Genomic DNA, 17498 nt, shown 5'->3' with positions numbered 1-17498 from the left:
TACCCCAGTGACATGACAGGTGGAAGTGACAATGCCTTTTCAGTCTTTACCCAGAGAAGGACTTTGACACACTCCAGAATGGAAATTGAAGTATAGATAGGCAATCCCAAGTCCCACTCTGTCACCCAGGCTAGAGTGCAGTGGCACAGTTTTGGCTCACTGCAACCTCCACCTCCCGAGTTCAAGGGATCCTACTGCATAGCTGGGATTACAGGCACCTGCCACCATACCTGGCTAAATTTTGTATTTTCAGTAGAGATGGGGTATTGCCATGTTGGCCAGGCTGGTCTTGAATTCCTGACTTCAAGTGATCCACATACCTCACAAAGTGCTAGGATTGTAAGTGTGAGCCACTGCACCTGGCCACTACTCTTTGAGGAAAACAGTAATTTGCCCCTCTTCAACGTGCCTGAGAGAGCCATACTTAAGTGGTCCACGGAGCAGGAACATGGCTATCAAGTGAGAGCCTATTAGAAACGGTGAGCGTGGGCCAGGAGTGGTGGCTCGTGCCTGTATATAATCCTAGCACTCTGGGAGGCAGACGCAGGTGGATCACCTGAGGTCAGAAGTTGGAGACCAGCCTGGCCAACATGGTGAAACCCCAGCTTTACTAAACATAGGAAAAAAAAGTAGCTGGGCATGGTGGTCCGTGCGCCTAATCCCAGCTACTTGGTAGGCTGAGGAAGCAGAATCACTTGAACCTGGGAGGTGGAGGCTGCAGTGAGCTAAGTTCATGCAGCTGCACTCCAGCCTGCATGATGGGAGTGAGACTCAATCTCAAAACAAAAAAATGTTGAGTATGAGAACGGCAGACCTCTGAACCAGCATTTGCATCTCCCAAGACCCCAGGTGATTCCTAAGTACATTCGAGCTCAGAACCCCTTTCTGACTGCTCCCTGATTAGGAGGCTGTCAGAGATTTTAGGAATCCAAGCTCTGACTCCCCCCGCCAGACCTACTCTGTCCAAGTCTGGTCCCAGCCATCAGGCAATTCTGATACAAAACCTGAGAACCACAGCCTTAGAACTACTTCTGAACTGCTGATAGCAACCAAGAATGCTTGTTACATGCCTGACTCGCCCTCTTCCTCCTATACATGCCCTTCAGCCGCTGGGAAACGGCTCATAGGTGGAAGAGAGGTGCGTCCTCGTACTTACCCACCAGGATCCAGGAGCTCCCATATGCAGACGTCAAGCTCATACTCCCAACCGATGTAATTGTTTATGATCCTAGATTCACGAGTCAGAGGCTTCTCGAAATATTCCACCATTAGGGAGGATCCAAACAGACTGTGTGCCAGATGTCCTGTAAAATGACACTAGAAGTGGGAGTAGAGGGTAGGGTTGCTAGATTTAGCAAACAAATACAAGATGCCCAATTACTTTTGAATTTTCAGATATGCAAGGTTTTGTTTTTTTTTTTTTTTTTTTTTGAGACAGAGTCATTCTGTCACCTAACCTGGAGTGCAGTGGCGTGATCTTGGCTCACTGCAACCTCTACCCTCAAGGGTTCAAGCAATTCTCATTTCTTAGCCTCTCAAGTAGCTGGGGCTACAGACACGTGCCAAGCCCAGCTAGTTTCTATATTTTTCATAAAGATAGGATTTCACCATGTTGATCAGGGTGTCTTGAACTCTTGACTTAAGGCGATCCATCCACCCTGCTCGGCATCATAAAGGGCTGGGATTATAGGCATGAGTCACAGTGCCCAGCCATGCAAGCAATTTTTAAAAATATGTCCCATGCAATATTTGGAGTATAATTCTACAAAATAAGATTTTTCTGGGTGCAGTGGCTCCCACCTGTAATCCCAGCGCTTTGGGAGGCCAAGGTGGGCAGATCATCTGAGGTCAGGTGTTTGAGACCAGCCTGACCAACATGGCAAAACTGCATCTCTACTACAAATAGAAAAATTAGCTGGGCATGGCAGCATTTGCCTGTAATCCCAGCTACTGTGGAGGCTGAGGCAGGAGAATCACTTGAACCTGGGAGGCAGAGGTTGCAGGGTGCTGAGATTGCGCCACTGCACAATAGCCTGGCTAACAGAGTGAGACTCCGTCTTGGAAATGTTTATCTGAAATTCAAGTTTAACTGAGCATCCTATGTTTTTTTTTCTTTTTTTTCCTATATAATGATAGTTGATATTTTTATACTGAGACAGGGTCTGTTGTCCAGGCTGGAGTGCAGTGGCACAAACAGCTCACTGCAGCCTCAACCTCCTGGGCTCAAGTGATCCTCCTGCCTCAGCCCCCACACCCTCCAAGGAGCTGGGACCACAGGTGTAAGGCAACATGCCCAGCATCCCATATTTTATCTGGAAAGCTTAGTAGAGACGATACTTAAAAAGGAAAACAAGTTTTCAAAGAGCTTCACAATGGAATGAGAGTGGATACCTTTTACACGTCAATGATAGTAGAAAAAGCACCTAGCTTTATAGATAGAGGAAACCTGCGATCACCCAAACCACACAGCTCAGGAAGTGGTCGCACAGGTAATGACCAAGGAGTCGGAAGAGAAGCTTCCCACAGGCCCCGCTCAGAGCAAAGCTCTTCCCAGCAGGCTGTCGTACGTGAAGCTTGGCAGAACTCAACACACAGGTTTATAACAACCTACCTTGAAATCTCGAACCAAGTTTTGAGGCTCGAATTTCGTGGAAAATACTATTAAGTCTAGCTCACCTGTCCCAAACTTTTCGGTACCAGGGACGGGTTTCATACAGAATTTTCCCATGACAGAAGGGAATGGTTTTGGGATGAAACTGCCACTCAGGTCATCAGGCATTAGATTCTCATAAGGAACATGCAACCTAGATCCTTCAGTGCGCAGTCGCACGTGTGAGAATTAACGCCGAGTAGAGCTCAGGTAGTCGTGTTCACTCACCTGCCGCTTACCTCCTGCCGCGACGCCCAGCTCCTGACAGGCCGCCGAACAGTAGGATTAGTACCCGTCCTAGGCCTGGGGACTGGGGACCCCTGGTCTGGCTGTATTCCACGTGGCAAGTTACCTTGGCTGGTGACAAATATGTCCAGGGCAAAGCCTCAGATGAACCAATTAACTGAAGTCTCCCTGGGCCCAAACTAATTTCGATGTCAGTGGTCACAGGAACAAAGTGTGTTTACAACAATGCAAACCTAACGTTACAAATGGGGTGATTAAGCCAGCATCCATGACGGGCTGCAGAAGAGCAGACTAAATACTGTGAGCACCTGTAGCATTAATGGCTTCTAGAAAGTACTGAATGCCATAGTACACTGATTCTCAGCCCGAGGGTCCACAGCCCTCCTTTCCATGCTGAGCACCTCAGTGAGAGCACATCACAGACTCTCCCACACTGGCGTAGAGGGGAAGATCAAACCCCAAGCAGCAGAAGTACCGTTCTGCTCCCAAGCCAATCACCTGAAGACAGCTTTTGCCTGTCTTAAGACTTGAATAATTTTTAAAAAGAAAAGCTACTGTCAGGGAAATAAAGCTTAAAGTTTCTTTTGAAACACAGTCTCCCTCTGTCATCCAGCTTGTAGTGCAATGACATGATCTCAGCTCAGTGCAACCTCCACCTCCCAGAATCAAGCAATTCCCCTGCCTCAGCCCCCTGAGTAGCTGGGATTACACGTGTGTCCCACCATGCCCAGCTAATTTTTGTACTTTTTAGTAGAGACAGGGTTTCACCATGTTAGCCAGGCTGGTCTCGAACTCCTGGCCTCAAATGATCCACCTGCCTTGGTCTCCCAAAGTGCTGGGATTACATGCATGAGCCACCACGCTGGGCCACCAACTCCATTCTTGAGCTCCATCTTTCCCACAGGCAGGCAGGCTTTCAAGTGAACTGTACTTGACAAATGCAGAGCAATTACATTCTTTATTATAAAAATCTCAAAAACGTCCACCTTTGCTGGAGGCCAACCTTGTAAAATGGGGTCAAAGGCAATCCTGCTGTTTCTCTCTGAAAGGTAAACTCCCTTTGAATGAAAAAATCATCCTAGAACACCCAGAATTTTATTCCCAGGCTTCATAATGCAAAAGGCAGTTGGCCTCCTTAGGAAACATAAAAGTATTACCTAAACCACAAATATTTCTGTCAACTCCATTCAATCAAATTAAAGAAAACAAAATGATAAAAATAGGAACTGAACAGAAAGAAAATTCATTTTCTACTACGATTACCAGAGGTTGCTTCAAATTACTTTTAATTATCGTTCTAGCCAGGATCACACTAAATAAGACCTCATGACAGTCCCATATGCAGCCATTTCCACTAAAGCGTGGCACAGAACGCGCTGCCACGAGCCACAAGCAGCGCAGTCATCACCTCCCCCAAGCACAGGTTGCTGCGGTGAGCCACCCTTTCCTTCTCCTTTCATGTTTATACTCTTCTCAACCGCATTTCAGTTTCCTAAAGGTCCCAGTCACACAGAGTTCTTTTAGGGATTAAAGTAGGATGAAAAAAAAATAGAAGCCAACATCCATCCTCGAAGAAAAAAAGTAAATCCATTTCATGGTGAACTTCAGCTTCCTGACAAATTTGAGATCAGTGTTCTCCAGTCTGAACATAGTCTTCCGTGACCTGGGAGAGTGTGGTCAGGTACTGCCAGCTCAGGGCAGCCAAGAGCATGACAAAGGACAGGTAGATGGGGGAGTAGTGGCTTCGGGAGATCAGCTGACAGTTGGGAAGATTCTGCGTCCGGATGGTGGAGATGATCTGCCTCGTTTTACTGGAAGATGGGTCAGAGTCGGGGATTCTATGGTAAATCTGTCGAACGCACAGGAAAATACGGTAAGTGCTGTGTGCTTTACATTTTCCATTGCTACTTACACCAGCCCTCCACTGGGAGGTATTTTATGCCCATTTTACCAATGAGGAAAGGGAGACTCAGAAAGTAACTCACCCAAGGCCACCCCAGTGAGAAGGCGGGGACGTCAGCCCCAGCCTGCTCATCACAAAGCCCATCATCTTCCTGAGCAAGCAGGAGGCGGAGGCACACATGCTGCACCCTGGAGGCCCTTGAAAGCGGCTGAATCACACTCACCTTCACATGCCAGCACCCCACAGTGCCAGGCCCAATAAACATCAGCATAGTTCGCATAGACCGGCACAGATCAACACGAAGAAAGCGAAAGACTGGGCAGAAGCAGCTTAGAAACAAGATGGAATGTGCAGTACAGGCCACAGCCCGACGGAGGGCAGGCACAGAAGCAGCGGCCTATGAACCACCCTGGAGTCCTGCCTGTGCCTCCCCGACTCCTCCACAAGCCTCCGAAACGTGCAGAATCCATTTCTTCCCCTGCATCCCTGGAATGACTGCGCTCAGTGCCCATTAGCTGAGCCACCTCAGTCTCCAAAGTGAGTCTGAGTCTAAGCTTGAACCCTCAAATCCACCTGTCCTCCACACTGTCCCCACAGAGATCTCAAACCTCTCCCTCAATGCCTCAGTGCTGCCAGCCCTACCTCTGGCAGAATAAAGCCTGAGCTTTGTCATGTGCAGCACAAGGCCACCTGTGGTCCAAGCACACTGCACCTGTCTAGTGTCACCGGCCCTTACCCACCTCCCTCTCTTCAGTCTAGTAACAATTGCCAGGCTAGGCGTGGTGGCTCATGCCTTGGGATCCCAGCACTTTGCGGGGGCCGAGGTAGGTAGATTGCTTGAGCTCAGGAGTTCAAGACCAGCCTGGGCAACACAGTGAAACCCTGTTTCTACAAAATAAAAATTAGCTGGGCATCCTGGCATGTACCTGTGGTCCCAGCTACTTGGGGACTGGGGTGGGAGGACCACATGGGCCAGGGCAGTGGAGGCTGCAGTGAGCCAAGATCATGCCACTGCACGCCAGCCTGAGTGACAGAACAAGACCCTGTCTCAAAAAACAAACACAAAAGCACAGCCGTCTGCTGCTGTCTCACCCATGCAACGCTGCTCCCATTTCTGTTCCGTCCTCCTACCACCCCTCTCTGAAATGTGTCGCCCGCGTCCCTTCAGCTGGCTCTTACCTAGGCCCCCAAGTCTCAGCTTCAGGATTACGCCTTCTAGAAAACCTGTCTGCACCTCCAGGTTCAGCCAGGAGCAACCCACTTGAACATTCTGTCTGTAGTCTGCAGTCTGTGGCTGTCTGTAGTCGTCACCCTGACTACAGTGCACCCACCCATTCACCTTTCATCCCCAGTGCCTGGCACACAGCAAGCCCGCGATCATATTACGTTTACTGAATGGAACTGACAGGCCAGGTAGCAGGTTACTGTGGTGGGAAGGGACAATGATCTGAGCCATGACTGAGACAAAGAGCAGGGAGAGGACAGAGCAGAACACAACAGGCATTTTTAAAACACATTTTTTGCCCCAAATTTTCATGCTATAATGGATACTTCCCCACTCCAAACACGTCTTACATTCTTGCCACCCTCTCCCTCAAAACACACAGTAGGAATTTAACACAATAAAGTAAAAGAGCATGCCTTTAGGAATATACTAAGGCCACCTAGTATCTACAATTATGCTACGAAGGGCAGCTAGACCGAGAAAACTGGAGGTGGGGAATCAAAGAGGAATTTCTTCTTTAATTTCTTTGGAAAAATCCAATTCTGCCTGTAAAAGCAATACAAACATAAATTTAAAAGGTCAAAATTCCCTCACACTAGTCTTCCTTGGCTGTAGGCTACTGCTATTTTTAGATCTTCTGCTATACCCAGCTAAGACTATACATAGAAACGTGCGCAATGTCCTATATATGAGTGTATGATCTAGAATAGTGTATAAATCCATGATTCTACACTGTTCACATAAAATTATACACATGCACAATTTCTAAAATAAAGTTATAAACATGTGTTTCTGTAATTTGACTTTTTTCACTCACGTAATATTTTGCGGGACATTTTAAATGCCAGAACCTACAAAATGACGTCAGTCTTTTTTAAACACAATCTGCTTACCATGAATGTACTACAATTTAATAAACTATGAGGATTGAGGAGAAAATGCTACAGTAAGCATCCTTGCACATTTTCTGGTAATTTCTGCACAGTAAAATCCTAGAATTGCTGAGCCAAAAGGTAAGGCAATGAACAAAGTTGCGTGTGTGTGTGTGTGTGTGTGTGTGTGTGTGTGTGTGTGTTTTAGATGAAGTCTTGTTCCGTCACCCAGGCTGGAGAGTGTGGTACGTGATCACAGCTCACCACATCACTGCTGCTTCGAGCTCCTGGGATCAAGTGATCCTCCTGCCTCAGCCTCCCAAGTTGCTGGCACTACAGGTGCATGCCACCGTACCTGGCTACAGCACACAAATGTTTCCCAGGTGTGAAAGGATAAAGGTAGAACAGGCAGGACGTGGAGACTGCCTACATGCAGGGTATGGGAGAAGAAAGGACTCCAGGATTCCATGACTGCGTAGATGGCAGCATCATTAATAATCAAAAAAGAGTTCACACCCCAGGTGTGAGCTGGAGTAATCCAGCAGAGAGGGATGTACGCAGGGTGGAGGAAGGAGCTGTGGCCAGAAGTGCAAATCAAGACAGAAACAAGGAAACTCCAGCATTTAAGGAGCGATGGAAGCAACTCAGCCGGAAAGGCTGGAGCAGGCAGTTCCGAGGCTTCACGGGAACGCAGAGGCCTCGAGAAGAAAGGCTTTGAGGCAGACTCGGTGGGTCGAGGAGGATTTCCAACTGACCACCTGATGAGTGAATCGGAGATACCGAATCCCCTGGTAATAAAAATTCTAATGACAAGGTAGGAACCAACGCTAGAATCAAGTGGACTGAGGAGACACAGGAATAAAGTGAAGTACACCTACTCTTTCGAGAAGCTTCGCTGTGAAGGCAAGGCAGGGGTGGAGGGAGGGACAGGGCTGTGCTCACGTTTTGAAGCGAGTGACCTGAGCGTGAGCATAAACTAAGAGGGGTGAGCCAGTGAGGTGACGGGGTTCAGATGCAAGACAAGTGGAGAATCTTGAGACAGAGACAAAAAGAGCCTGCAGACAGAGGCGTCAGCCTTGCACACAAGGCAAGTGCAGGGGCTCACGACGTACTATCTTGGGCTTCCTCGCATGGGTCAAAGGCAAACGCAGCTGGCGCTCTGGGGACAGGACGGTAATAGACAGCGGTGCTTTCCAAACCTACGTCCACAGGGATCACCTGTGGATCTTGGTAAAGGCAGATTCTGTCAGAAGAACAGAATTCAAGCTCCAGTTCTAGTATTTATTCTGTCACGCATCGAGTTAATGACTTAATTTCCCTGACCTGCACTCGCAGCCGTAACTTCCCAAGCTGTGAGGATGGAAGTGGCCCTGCGGGAGGCCGTCCACGCGACGAGGACAGGGGCGCATCTATAAAGCCAAACCACCGAAGAACGCAGCGGAGGCACAGGCAGATTTAGCACCGAGAACACTGTGTCACAGGGGGAATTTCATCTTCTCCAAAAGAAGCAAAAAGACAAAAACTAGCTTTCGGTGAGGAAACTATGATTTTCAAAGGCTGAGAGAAAAAAGTTGATGGGGCATATTACAATTGGTACACTTATGATTCAAAATGGAAAGACAAAGCCTTTGAAATAAAGTTAATGGAAAAAGTTTTCATGACGATGCCACTGACTTATTCAGGTATGATATGTGGCTTAGCTTTCCAAACTAGGCGGAATGTTTAAAGCTAGGTACATCTCTCTCTCTACACACACAAACACACACACACACACACACATCACACACGTCACACACCGTCTCACACGTCACACGCACACACGTCACACCACACACGTCACCACACACACGTCACCACACACACGTCACACACGTCTCACACACGTCACACGTCATGTCACACGCACACACATCACACACACCAGACACGTCACACACAGTCTCACACCACACACACACGTCACACAGTCACACACAGTCACACACACACACACACACGCACACGTCTACAGTGCTGGATAAAAAATTAAAGCTGCAGAACAACTTTGTGGCCTTTTTTTTTGTTTTTAAGGAAACTCAATCCTAAATAGATTTTCAGCTGTTTTATATCTGATGGAATCTGTCTGCTTTATTCTGACCAGTACTGTTTTAAGCCTATAGAAGATTTGTTTGTTCTGCAGACAGGGTTTCGTCATCTTGCCCAAGCTGCTCTTGAACTACTAGAGTCAAGCAGTCTACCCACCTCAGCCTCCCAAAAGTGCTGGGATTACAAGTGTCAGCCACCATGCCTGGCCCAAAAAAATATTTTTCAAAAAATCATTTTTAATTTTCTTTCCCATTTCCCCTTTCAGGAATGAGGAAGAAATTTTTTTCCTTTGATCCAGGGTCTGACACTATTCTCAAGGCTGAATACAATGGCACTATCGTGAGTTCACTGCAGCCTCGACCTCCCCAGATAAAGTGATCCTCCCACTTCACCCTCCGAAGTAGCTAGACTACAGGCATGTGCCACCATGCCCAGTTTTTTTTTTTTTTTTTTTTTTAAGAGACGGGTTTTGCCATGTTGCCCAAGCTGGTCTCAAACTTCTCGACTCAAGGAATTCCTCCACCTTGGCCTTCCATGAAATTAAAGGCATGAGCCACCATGCCAAGCCAAAAAGACTTTCTTTTTTTTGAGACGGGGTCTCACTCTGGCTGGAATGCAGTGGTGCAATCTTGGCTCACTGCAATGTTTGCCTCCCAGGTTCAAGCAATTCTCCTGCATCAGCCTCCCAAATAACTAGGATTGTAGGCGTATGCCACCACGCCTGGCTAATTTTTGGGTTTTTTAAATTTTTATTTTTTAAAAAATATGGAACGCTTCATGAATTTGCGTGTCATCCTTGTGCAGGGGCCGTGATAATCTTCTCTGTATGGTTACAATTTTACTGTACGTGCTGCTGAGGCGAGCACTCATTTTTGTATTTTTGGTAGAGATGGGACTTCACCATGTTGGTCAAGGCTGGTCTGAAACTCCGGACCTCAAATGATCCACCCACCTCGGCCTCCCAAAGTGCTGGGATTCCAGGCGGGAACCGCTGCACCTGGGCAAGACTTTTCAATATAGGCATTCATAAAGTAAAATCCACAGCGATGAGAGAATGATCTCAGAAGTCATCCCCTCTCCGCCACTGTCACTTCACTGCTTCTCTTAGCCTTTGTCCTAAAGGCAGAACTGGGGGCCAAAGCCTGTGTGTGGCCGTTTATTTGGAAACAAGTAGAGAGATGAAACACCAGGCAGGAAGGCCTCGCAAGGATGTGCTGAGTTGGCTTGATCTCGAGGGGCCTTCAAGGAGCCTTATGAAAGGTACCCGAGGAGCAGAGGGCACCTCTCTGGGTTGTCGGTACCCGAGTACCAGACAGTTTCTGCGGCTCATCAGAAGCCAAGGGCAGAAAGCGAGAGGTCTCTGGAGCAGAAGGCAAGGTCTAGCTCTACTTGAAAGCGGTTGCTACAGCAGTGGCTGAAGGCCAAGATGAGTGGCAGTGACACACAGGGTCTCAGGCACTACTCTTGTAAATGACCCAAATGCCCTGATGCCACCAAAAGCCGTAAAATTCACTATGATGACCCTGAGAATAATTTCTAAGGTAAGTCATGGTTTTGGTATATTGTAGATTTCTTTTTTTTTTTTTTTTGAGATGGAGTCTCGCTTGTTGCCCAGGCTTGTGGTTCAGTGACTCAATCTTGGCTCACTACAGCCTCCGCCTCCCAAGTCCACGTGATATTCCTGCCTCAGCCTTGTGAGTAGCTGGGATTACAGGTACCTGCCACCATGCCCAGCTAATTTTTATATTTTTAGTAGAGACAGGGTTTCATCACATAGGTCAGGCTGGTCTCGAACTCCTGACCTCAAGTGATCCACCTCCCTCAGCCTCCCAAAGTGCTGGGATTCGAGGCATAAGCCACCATGCTCGGTGAGATTTCATTTTTTAAAATTTAAGACTTAACCTTTTCAGAGCAACTGTACAAGCAACGTACAAATAAGGGATGAAGACGTCAGCACCAAACTACACACTTATTCATTCCTGGGTTAATTCTGTGGCTCCTGTAACTATAGTTCTTCATTTTACTTTCTCACCTACTTGTACTTTGTCACCTGTTGTACTTGGAACCATAAGCCACCTTATACCCTTCTGTGAAAAAAGATTTGCCTATTTGGAATCGATTGCTGGCACCCAAGTGAATAACACAAACAACAAACCAAAAAACCCGTTTTAAAAAAGAGAACTCCAAAAGCAATTTACCATGCCCTTACAGGAGAAAAGGTGAATAAGGCCAAAGGAACCTTCTAGATGCTCTGTTGCTAGCCCAAACCCCACTCTCCATTTACTTGAACGCACACAGGTTTCTGCCAACTCAATTATTCAGGTCTTAAGGACCTACCAGCCTCCATCAACAAATTACCATCTGCTTGTCAAGGACAGGTCTTGGCAGACTTTTCATCTACATGCCTGGCATATAGCTGAAGTCAAATAAATACTTGTGTGGTTTTTTTTGAGAAAGGGTCTCATTCTGTCGCCCAAGCTGCAGTGCGGTGGTGCCATCTCAGCTGACTGCAACCTCTACCGCCCGGGTTGAAGCGATTCTCATGTCTCAGGCTCCCGAGTAGCTGGGATTACAAGTGTACACCACCACGCCTGGCAAAATTTTGTGTTTTCAGTAGAGATGGGGTTTTGCCATATTGGCCAGGCTGGTCTTGAACTCCTGACCTCAAGTGATCTGCCTGCCTCAGCCTCCCAAAGTGCTGGGATGACAGGTGTGAGCCGCAGAGCCTGGCTTGAGATTAAATGACACAGGCTCCTAGAAACGTTTCCTGGGGAACGAGCTTGTGCAGTGCAGTGCTACAGCAGCTCCTCTGCGGGTCCACATGGAACTTGCAGGTCTGGGCAGTTGCACTTACAACAGCAGAGTATGGAATCAGCTTGATAATCATTTAAAACTCTCACCTATGAACATCTAAACCCCATTAAAACAAACATATCATTTGAAAAAAATAAAAAAGGCAGATTCTGATTTGATACGTTTCGGTGGGGGGCTGATGTCTAACGAGCTCCCAGGTGATGCCCGGCGGCTGCTGCCTGGGACCACCCTTGAGCTGTGAGGCACCCAAGGCCTGAAGAGCCTGGTGATGCTCTGACTGAGCCACAGAACTGAGGCACATGCAGAGACATGAGCAAGGTTCTCCCTGCCAAGGAATTCACTTTGGCAGAGAGGGGAATGAGGGTTTCTGACTGTTTGGCTTAGTATTTATTTCTATCCCAAAATAGCAGGTTGATCTTCTCCCCAGCTGACAAGCGTCCAGGCTGGTTTGAAGTGGAGATTGCTCCAGAGTGGGGTGGAGGGCGCTGCAGAGGGTGGCCACCTGCTCAGGAAGACCTGGGCCGCACTCCAAGTCTTCACTGAAGCCCTGGAGGCGCAGGAGGAGACCCTCCGGCAAGTCCCTTCCAGGTGCATGCTTGCTACAACACTAAGTCCAAGAGTGACAGAGTAAACGTTTCCTCCTTTCCTACTGCAATGGACAGATGTCATTCGTGAGGAGAAATAGGGTCAGTGTTCATATCTGGACACCAGCAAGAGGTCAGACAGCTTGTGACTTCATACAAAATGTTTTCATTTAAAACTTTATTTGTGGCCAGGCGCGGTGGCTCACGCCTGTAATCCCAGCACTTTGGGAGGCCGAGGCGGGTGGATCACGAGGTCAAGAGATCGAGACCATCCTGGTCAACATGGTGAAACCCCGTCTCTACTAAAAATACAAAAAAATTAGCTGGGCATGGTGCTGCCTGCCTGCAATCCCAGCTACTCAGCAGGCTGAGGCAGGAGAATTGCCTGAACCCAGGAGGCGGAGGTTTCGGTGAGCCGAGATCACGCCATTGCACTCCAGCCTGGGTAACAAGAGTGAAACTCCATTTCAAAAAAAAAAAAACCAAACTGTATTTGTGGCCAGGTGTGGTGGCTCATGCCTGCAATCCCAGCACTATGGGAGGTCGAGGCGAGCTGATCACAAGGTCAGGAGATCGAGACCAGCCTGCCCAACATGGTAAAACCCCGTCTCTACTAAAAATACAAAAATTAGCTGGGCTTGGTGGCGTGTGCCTGTAATCCCAGCTACTCAGGGCCTGAGGCAGGAGAATCTGGGAGACAGAGGTTGCAGTGAGCCAAAACTGCGCCTGGGCAGCAGAGAGAGACTCTGTCTAAAAAAAACCTTATTTGTAAAATGTCCTTACTGCTGAAACTAAAACCATTACCAGGTTCTATTGCTTAAGAGTTAAGAAATCTTCAGAGATTTTTCGAAATCAATACTTCTCCCCAGCTGGGCACAGTGGCTCACGCCTGTAATCCCAGCACTCTGGAAAGCTGAGGCGGGAGGATCAAGAGATGGAGACCATCCTGGCCAACATAGTGAAACCGCGTCTCTACTAAAAATACAAAAATAAGCTGGGCGTGGTGGCTTGCGCCTGTAGTCCGGCTACTCGGGAGGCAGAGGCAGGAATTGCTTGAACCCGGGAGGTGGAAGGTGCAGTGAGCCGAGATCATGTGACTGCACTCCCGCCTGGTGCCTGGCAATGCATCGAGACTGTCTTTTTTTAAAAAAAAAAAAAAAAAAATTCTCTCCAAAAGCCTTGAGTTTTACTAGGATAACATTAAACAAAACAACTGATGCCCTACTTCAGAGGTCAGCAAACCTGTTATTCAAGAGCCAAAAACTATTTTTAGCTTTACAAGTCATCCCCTGTGGCAGCTCCTCCACTCGGCCGGGCCGGCCGTTACATTGCAAAAGCAGCCACAGAAGATATAAACAAATGGGTGTGGCTGTACTTCAATAAAACTTACTCACAAAAACAGAGTTGTCCACCTTTGCCCTCAGACTCTGAATCACAACTAGCACTTAACAGTTAAGGAAAAAACAAATAAATCTGATTTTTAATATAAGCAGAATTGGCCACGAAATGTTTAAAAACTGGCTTTTAAAACCATCAATGATCAGAAAAAAAACTGCAAAACCAAAACACTCTGAACTACTTACTACATATTATGTTTCTAATTTCTATAAAATGAAGAACTAGCGCTTAACATGGTAGCATTCCATTTAGAAAGGGCAGCTGAACCCCTTAGAATTGGGGTTAACATCACAGATTCTGATGTCAGACAGACCTGGGTTCAAATTGTAACTCCAGCCATGTTTCCCTAGGATTACTAATGCCCAAGGTATTACTAACTGCAAATCCGGGTTTCCCTAGGATACCTAATATCCACCTGCTTGGTCACTACCCCAGGCACACAGCTCGAATTAAGTGCTGCCTACGTGGCAAACTGGTAGCAATGCTTTTGGTCAGTGACTGAATACTTGCATCTAGTCACTACAAAATTTTAGAATTTGGAAAAGAGATTTGGAATTCTCTAGGTGCCTCTGACAGAAGTTTTGAACCTCAGCATTTCTATGTCAGATAGAAGGTAGGGAAGAAATATAAGCAGAATATGCAATCTGCAGGAGAAATCGGAAATATTTCGTAGAATTCTGTTTAGATGCAAACACTGTTGCAAACCGTATTTCTGTAAAGGCATAATAAGGGGACTGGAAGGATGTACAAAACCAGAGACAGCGGGAACCTCTGGGGAGGGAGCTCAGGTCGAGGAGGAATGATGAGGGTCTTGGATGTTTTCATCAACCCTACAGTGTTGCAATCTCAGCAAGATCACACCTGAGGATCACAGCATCATCTGGGGCCTCTACTCACCAGATGCCAGTAGCACCCCACTCCTGCCAGTTAGTACAATCAAAAATGTCTCTAGACACTGTCCAATGTCCTCTGCAGGGAGGGGAGCAAATCATCTCCATTTACAAACCACTGCTCTAGACCCTAGAGATCACTAGAGATTATAAAGACTTCTGGTCTCTAAGAAATACTTTTTTTTTTTTTTTTTTTTAAGACAAAGTCTCACTCTATCACCCAGGATAGAGTGCAATGATGAGATCACACAGCTCACTGTAGCCTCAACCTCCCAGGTTCAAGTGATACACCCACCTCAGCCTCCTGAAGACCTGGGACCACAGGCATGCACCACCATGCCCGGCTAATTTTAAATTTTTTTTGGTAGAAACGGGGTCTTGCTATGTTGCCCAGGCTGGTCTTGAATTCCTGGACTCAAGTGAGATCCTCCCACCGTGGTCTCCCCCAAAGTCCTGGGATTTCAAGAGTGAGCTACTGGCCAGAATAAATTTTCTGAACCTAGTCAAATATTAGAGATTTGACTTGAGCAGGTATGTTTTCTTTTTATAGGATAGTTTTGGTATTTGAAATAAAACTGTCCACAGAAAATTTCGGAGATACTGCAATCTGATGGCTTTCCTTGGCCTAAATTCTCAACTGTGACTTTTCAGTTGATGCCTGTGGCATAATGAAAGTACTGGACTGGGTGTCAGGATGCATGGACGGGAGCCTGAGACCCACTGAATCACACACTGCAACAGCACACACCAACTTCAACCTCACATTCCTCACCACCACCAAGAGGCTTGGCTGATCTCCCGCATCATCTTACTGCTCAAAATGTACAATTCTACTCAAGCTCCCTCCTATAGCCCTGTCCCATTTATCTCCTCTCACCAGGGCTGTACACAGCAATAAGCAATCTGCTCCATTCCTGTGCAGACTTTTTTCCTAATAGAGGGTATCAATTCCTGTCTCTTTAGGCCACAGGACAGTGAGGTGTTAGGATCATCTAGTATCCAAACATGTTAAAATAGTGGCATGACTGAATCATAAAAGGGGCTACAAATTATCCAAGTAGATAAAAACCCACCTCTTCCATATACTGATAGATGATGGCTTTGACGGCTGGCATATTGGTGGCATCCATCATCAGGGTCACTGCTTGCCCTTTCCGAATCTTCACGACGCCTTTGAACACCTGCTGGTTATTGTAACAGGCAGCCAAAGTGGCAATGGCCATCACCTACAGAGAGCAGGATGAGAGGGGGACAGAAACTGGTGTCGTAAAGCTGTCATCACAAAAAGGTAAGAAAACCTTCTGCTGAATGAGCAACTGCCAACTCTAATGAACTAAGATGTACCTAATCAAGAAAAAATACCCGCAAAGAAAGTATGTCAAGATTTTTCCCTCCCCTACTCCCTTTCTCAGCACCACACAGAAGCCAGCAGTCTATGCCGTCCTAAACAGTTCTTTACTTTAGTCACAAAAGTTCCACTGTATTTGGAAACAAACACAAGTAAGTCCAACATTTTCCAAGCTAGAGCAGTGGGTCATTAGATCTGAAATATGTAATTGAAAATAACGTGTGGAAAGAATTTTCTATTTTACTTGTTTTTCTCTGTTTCCTACAGCGAACGAAACCATTACATATTTAAAACTGATGCTGAGGGAGAACAACAGAAGGGGGGTGATTTCCTGTGCTCAAAGGTAAATGGAAACATAAGACGTAAGTCAGGGATACAGATTTTACTTTCACCCGCCATTCAAAGTTGGTCATTAGAACAAGATCGAACCAACTTCCCACATCAGTTAAATGCTCTTGCTTTCCTCACTTATTTGCAGTAGTATCTGAAACAACTGGTAAAGGCAGCTACACAGTGTTCGCTCCTCGCAAACTGAGGGGCTCTGTGTATAGCACCAGGTTTTTATCCTGGGTCCAGGAAAAGGACAGCAGTAATTAGGGGTTTAATGAAGACTTTTTAATGATAACAGCTTTACCCACATTTTACCCAGCACTCCCCATAAATCCAGGCCAAAGACCGCGACTTACCTGTGAGGATAAGAACCTAACTAGTTTAGAATAACTGTGGAGAAGAGTAAATCCAGAAAGAAGGTTCTAAAAAGAGCAGGCTTCACCTCAAGGCTGAGTTTGGTGGGTGGAAGCAAAGGGGAATGCTATGAACCCCCAGCACAATAAACCGGAGTCATCTTCGTAAGGAATCATATCCCTGAATAGAGCACAGCAAAATCCGCCCGACTCCCATTAGCCGCACACCCACCCCGAGGAACCTGCTCCGTACCTGTGGAATAGCGCAGAAGTTAAACACACTTTGGTTTCTGAGTCTCGAAAGGTAGGTGATGACGTCGGGGATGTGGTGCAGCGCATTGGTTATAAGTTCATTCAGGCACTGCACGGCCAAGTCAATATTCTCCGGCTTAGCAAAATCCCCCAACTTCTTAACATACCTGCTCCAAACCTAGACAGAGAAGAAGATTAAGGAACAGGTCAATGTGTGCCAAGGGGAGAATTTACAAACAATATTAAAGGATCTTTGGGCAAAAGAACTACGATACACAGTAAATTCTCTTAGCTGCAGTCTTGTCTTTCACCAGGATCAAGTTCCTTTTAAGCTCCATGCAAGGGCTATTCCTGATTACTAGTAAGGGATCAACTGAAACCTAGGTGTGAGTTAAGTATTGGGGAACATGTCCCTAGAGACAATTAGTTCAACGCTGCACTACGTGGATAAATTCAGACTAAAGACGCTCCTGTTTGTTAGGCAGAGCCATTGCTCTACTTCTGAAATAAAGAACCAGATATACAAAATCAGCTCTAATGGTACCGCA

The 17498-nt window shown here is 46.8% G+C and overlaps 1 protein-coding gene and 1 non-coding gene across 3 annotated transcripts in view; both read right to left on the bottom strand.

Moving 5' to 3' along the window:
• Positions 1 to 3835: 3835 nt before the first annotated feature.
• FDFT1 (farnesyl-diphosphate farnesyltransferase 1) overlaps positions 3836 to 17498 on the bottom strand; it is a 43203-nt gene continuing 29540 nt past the window's right edge. For both annotated transcript variants that reach the window (XM_003944183.4, XM_010332071.3), the window contains 3 exons: positions 16952 to 17128; positions 15741 to 15893; positions 3836 to 4745 (listed from right to left, as the gene is read on the bottom strand). In XM_003944183.4, coding sequence (XP_003944232.1) covers positions 4524 to 4745; positions 15741 to 15893; positions 16952 to 17128 — 552 coding nt within the window. In that variant the 3' untranslated portion in view covers positions 3836 to 4523. The remainder of the gene's footprint in view (positions 4746 to 15740; positions 15894 to 16951; positions 17129 to 17498) is intronic.
• Positions 9741 to 9847, bottom strand: LOC120360641 (U6 spliceosomal RNA). The gene has a single exon (XR_005577092.1). It is a non-coding gene; the product is annotated as a U6 spliceosomal RNA (small nuclear RNA).

This window comes from Saimiri boliviensis, chromosome 13, assembly GCF_048565385.1.
Source record: "Saimiri boliviensis isolate mSaiBol1 chromosome 13, mSaiBol1.pri, whole genome shotgun sequence".
In the NCBI taxonomy this organism is placed as follows: domain Eukaryota; kingdom Metazoa; phylum Chordata; class Mammalia; order Primates; family Cebidae; genus Saimiri; species Saimiri boliviensis.
The sequence above is the reverse complement of the archived record's forward strand: the minus strand, read 5'-3'. Positions and strand labels throughout refer to the sequence as shown.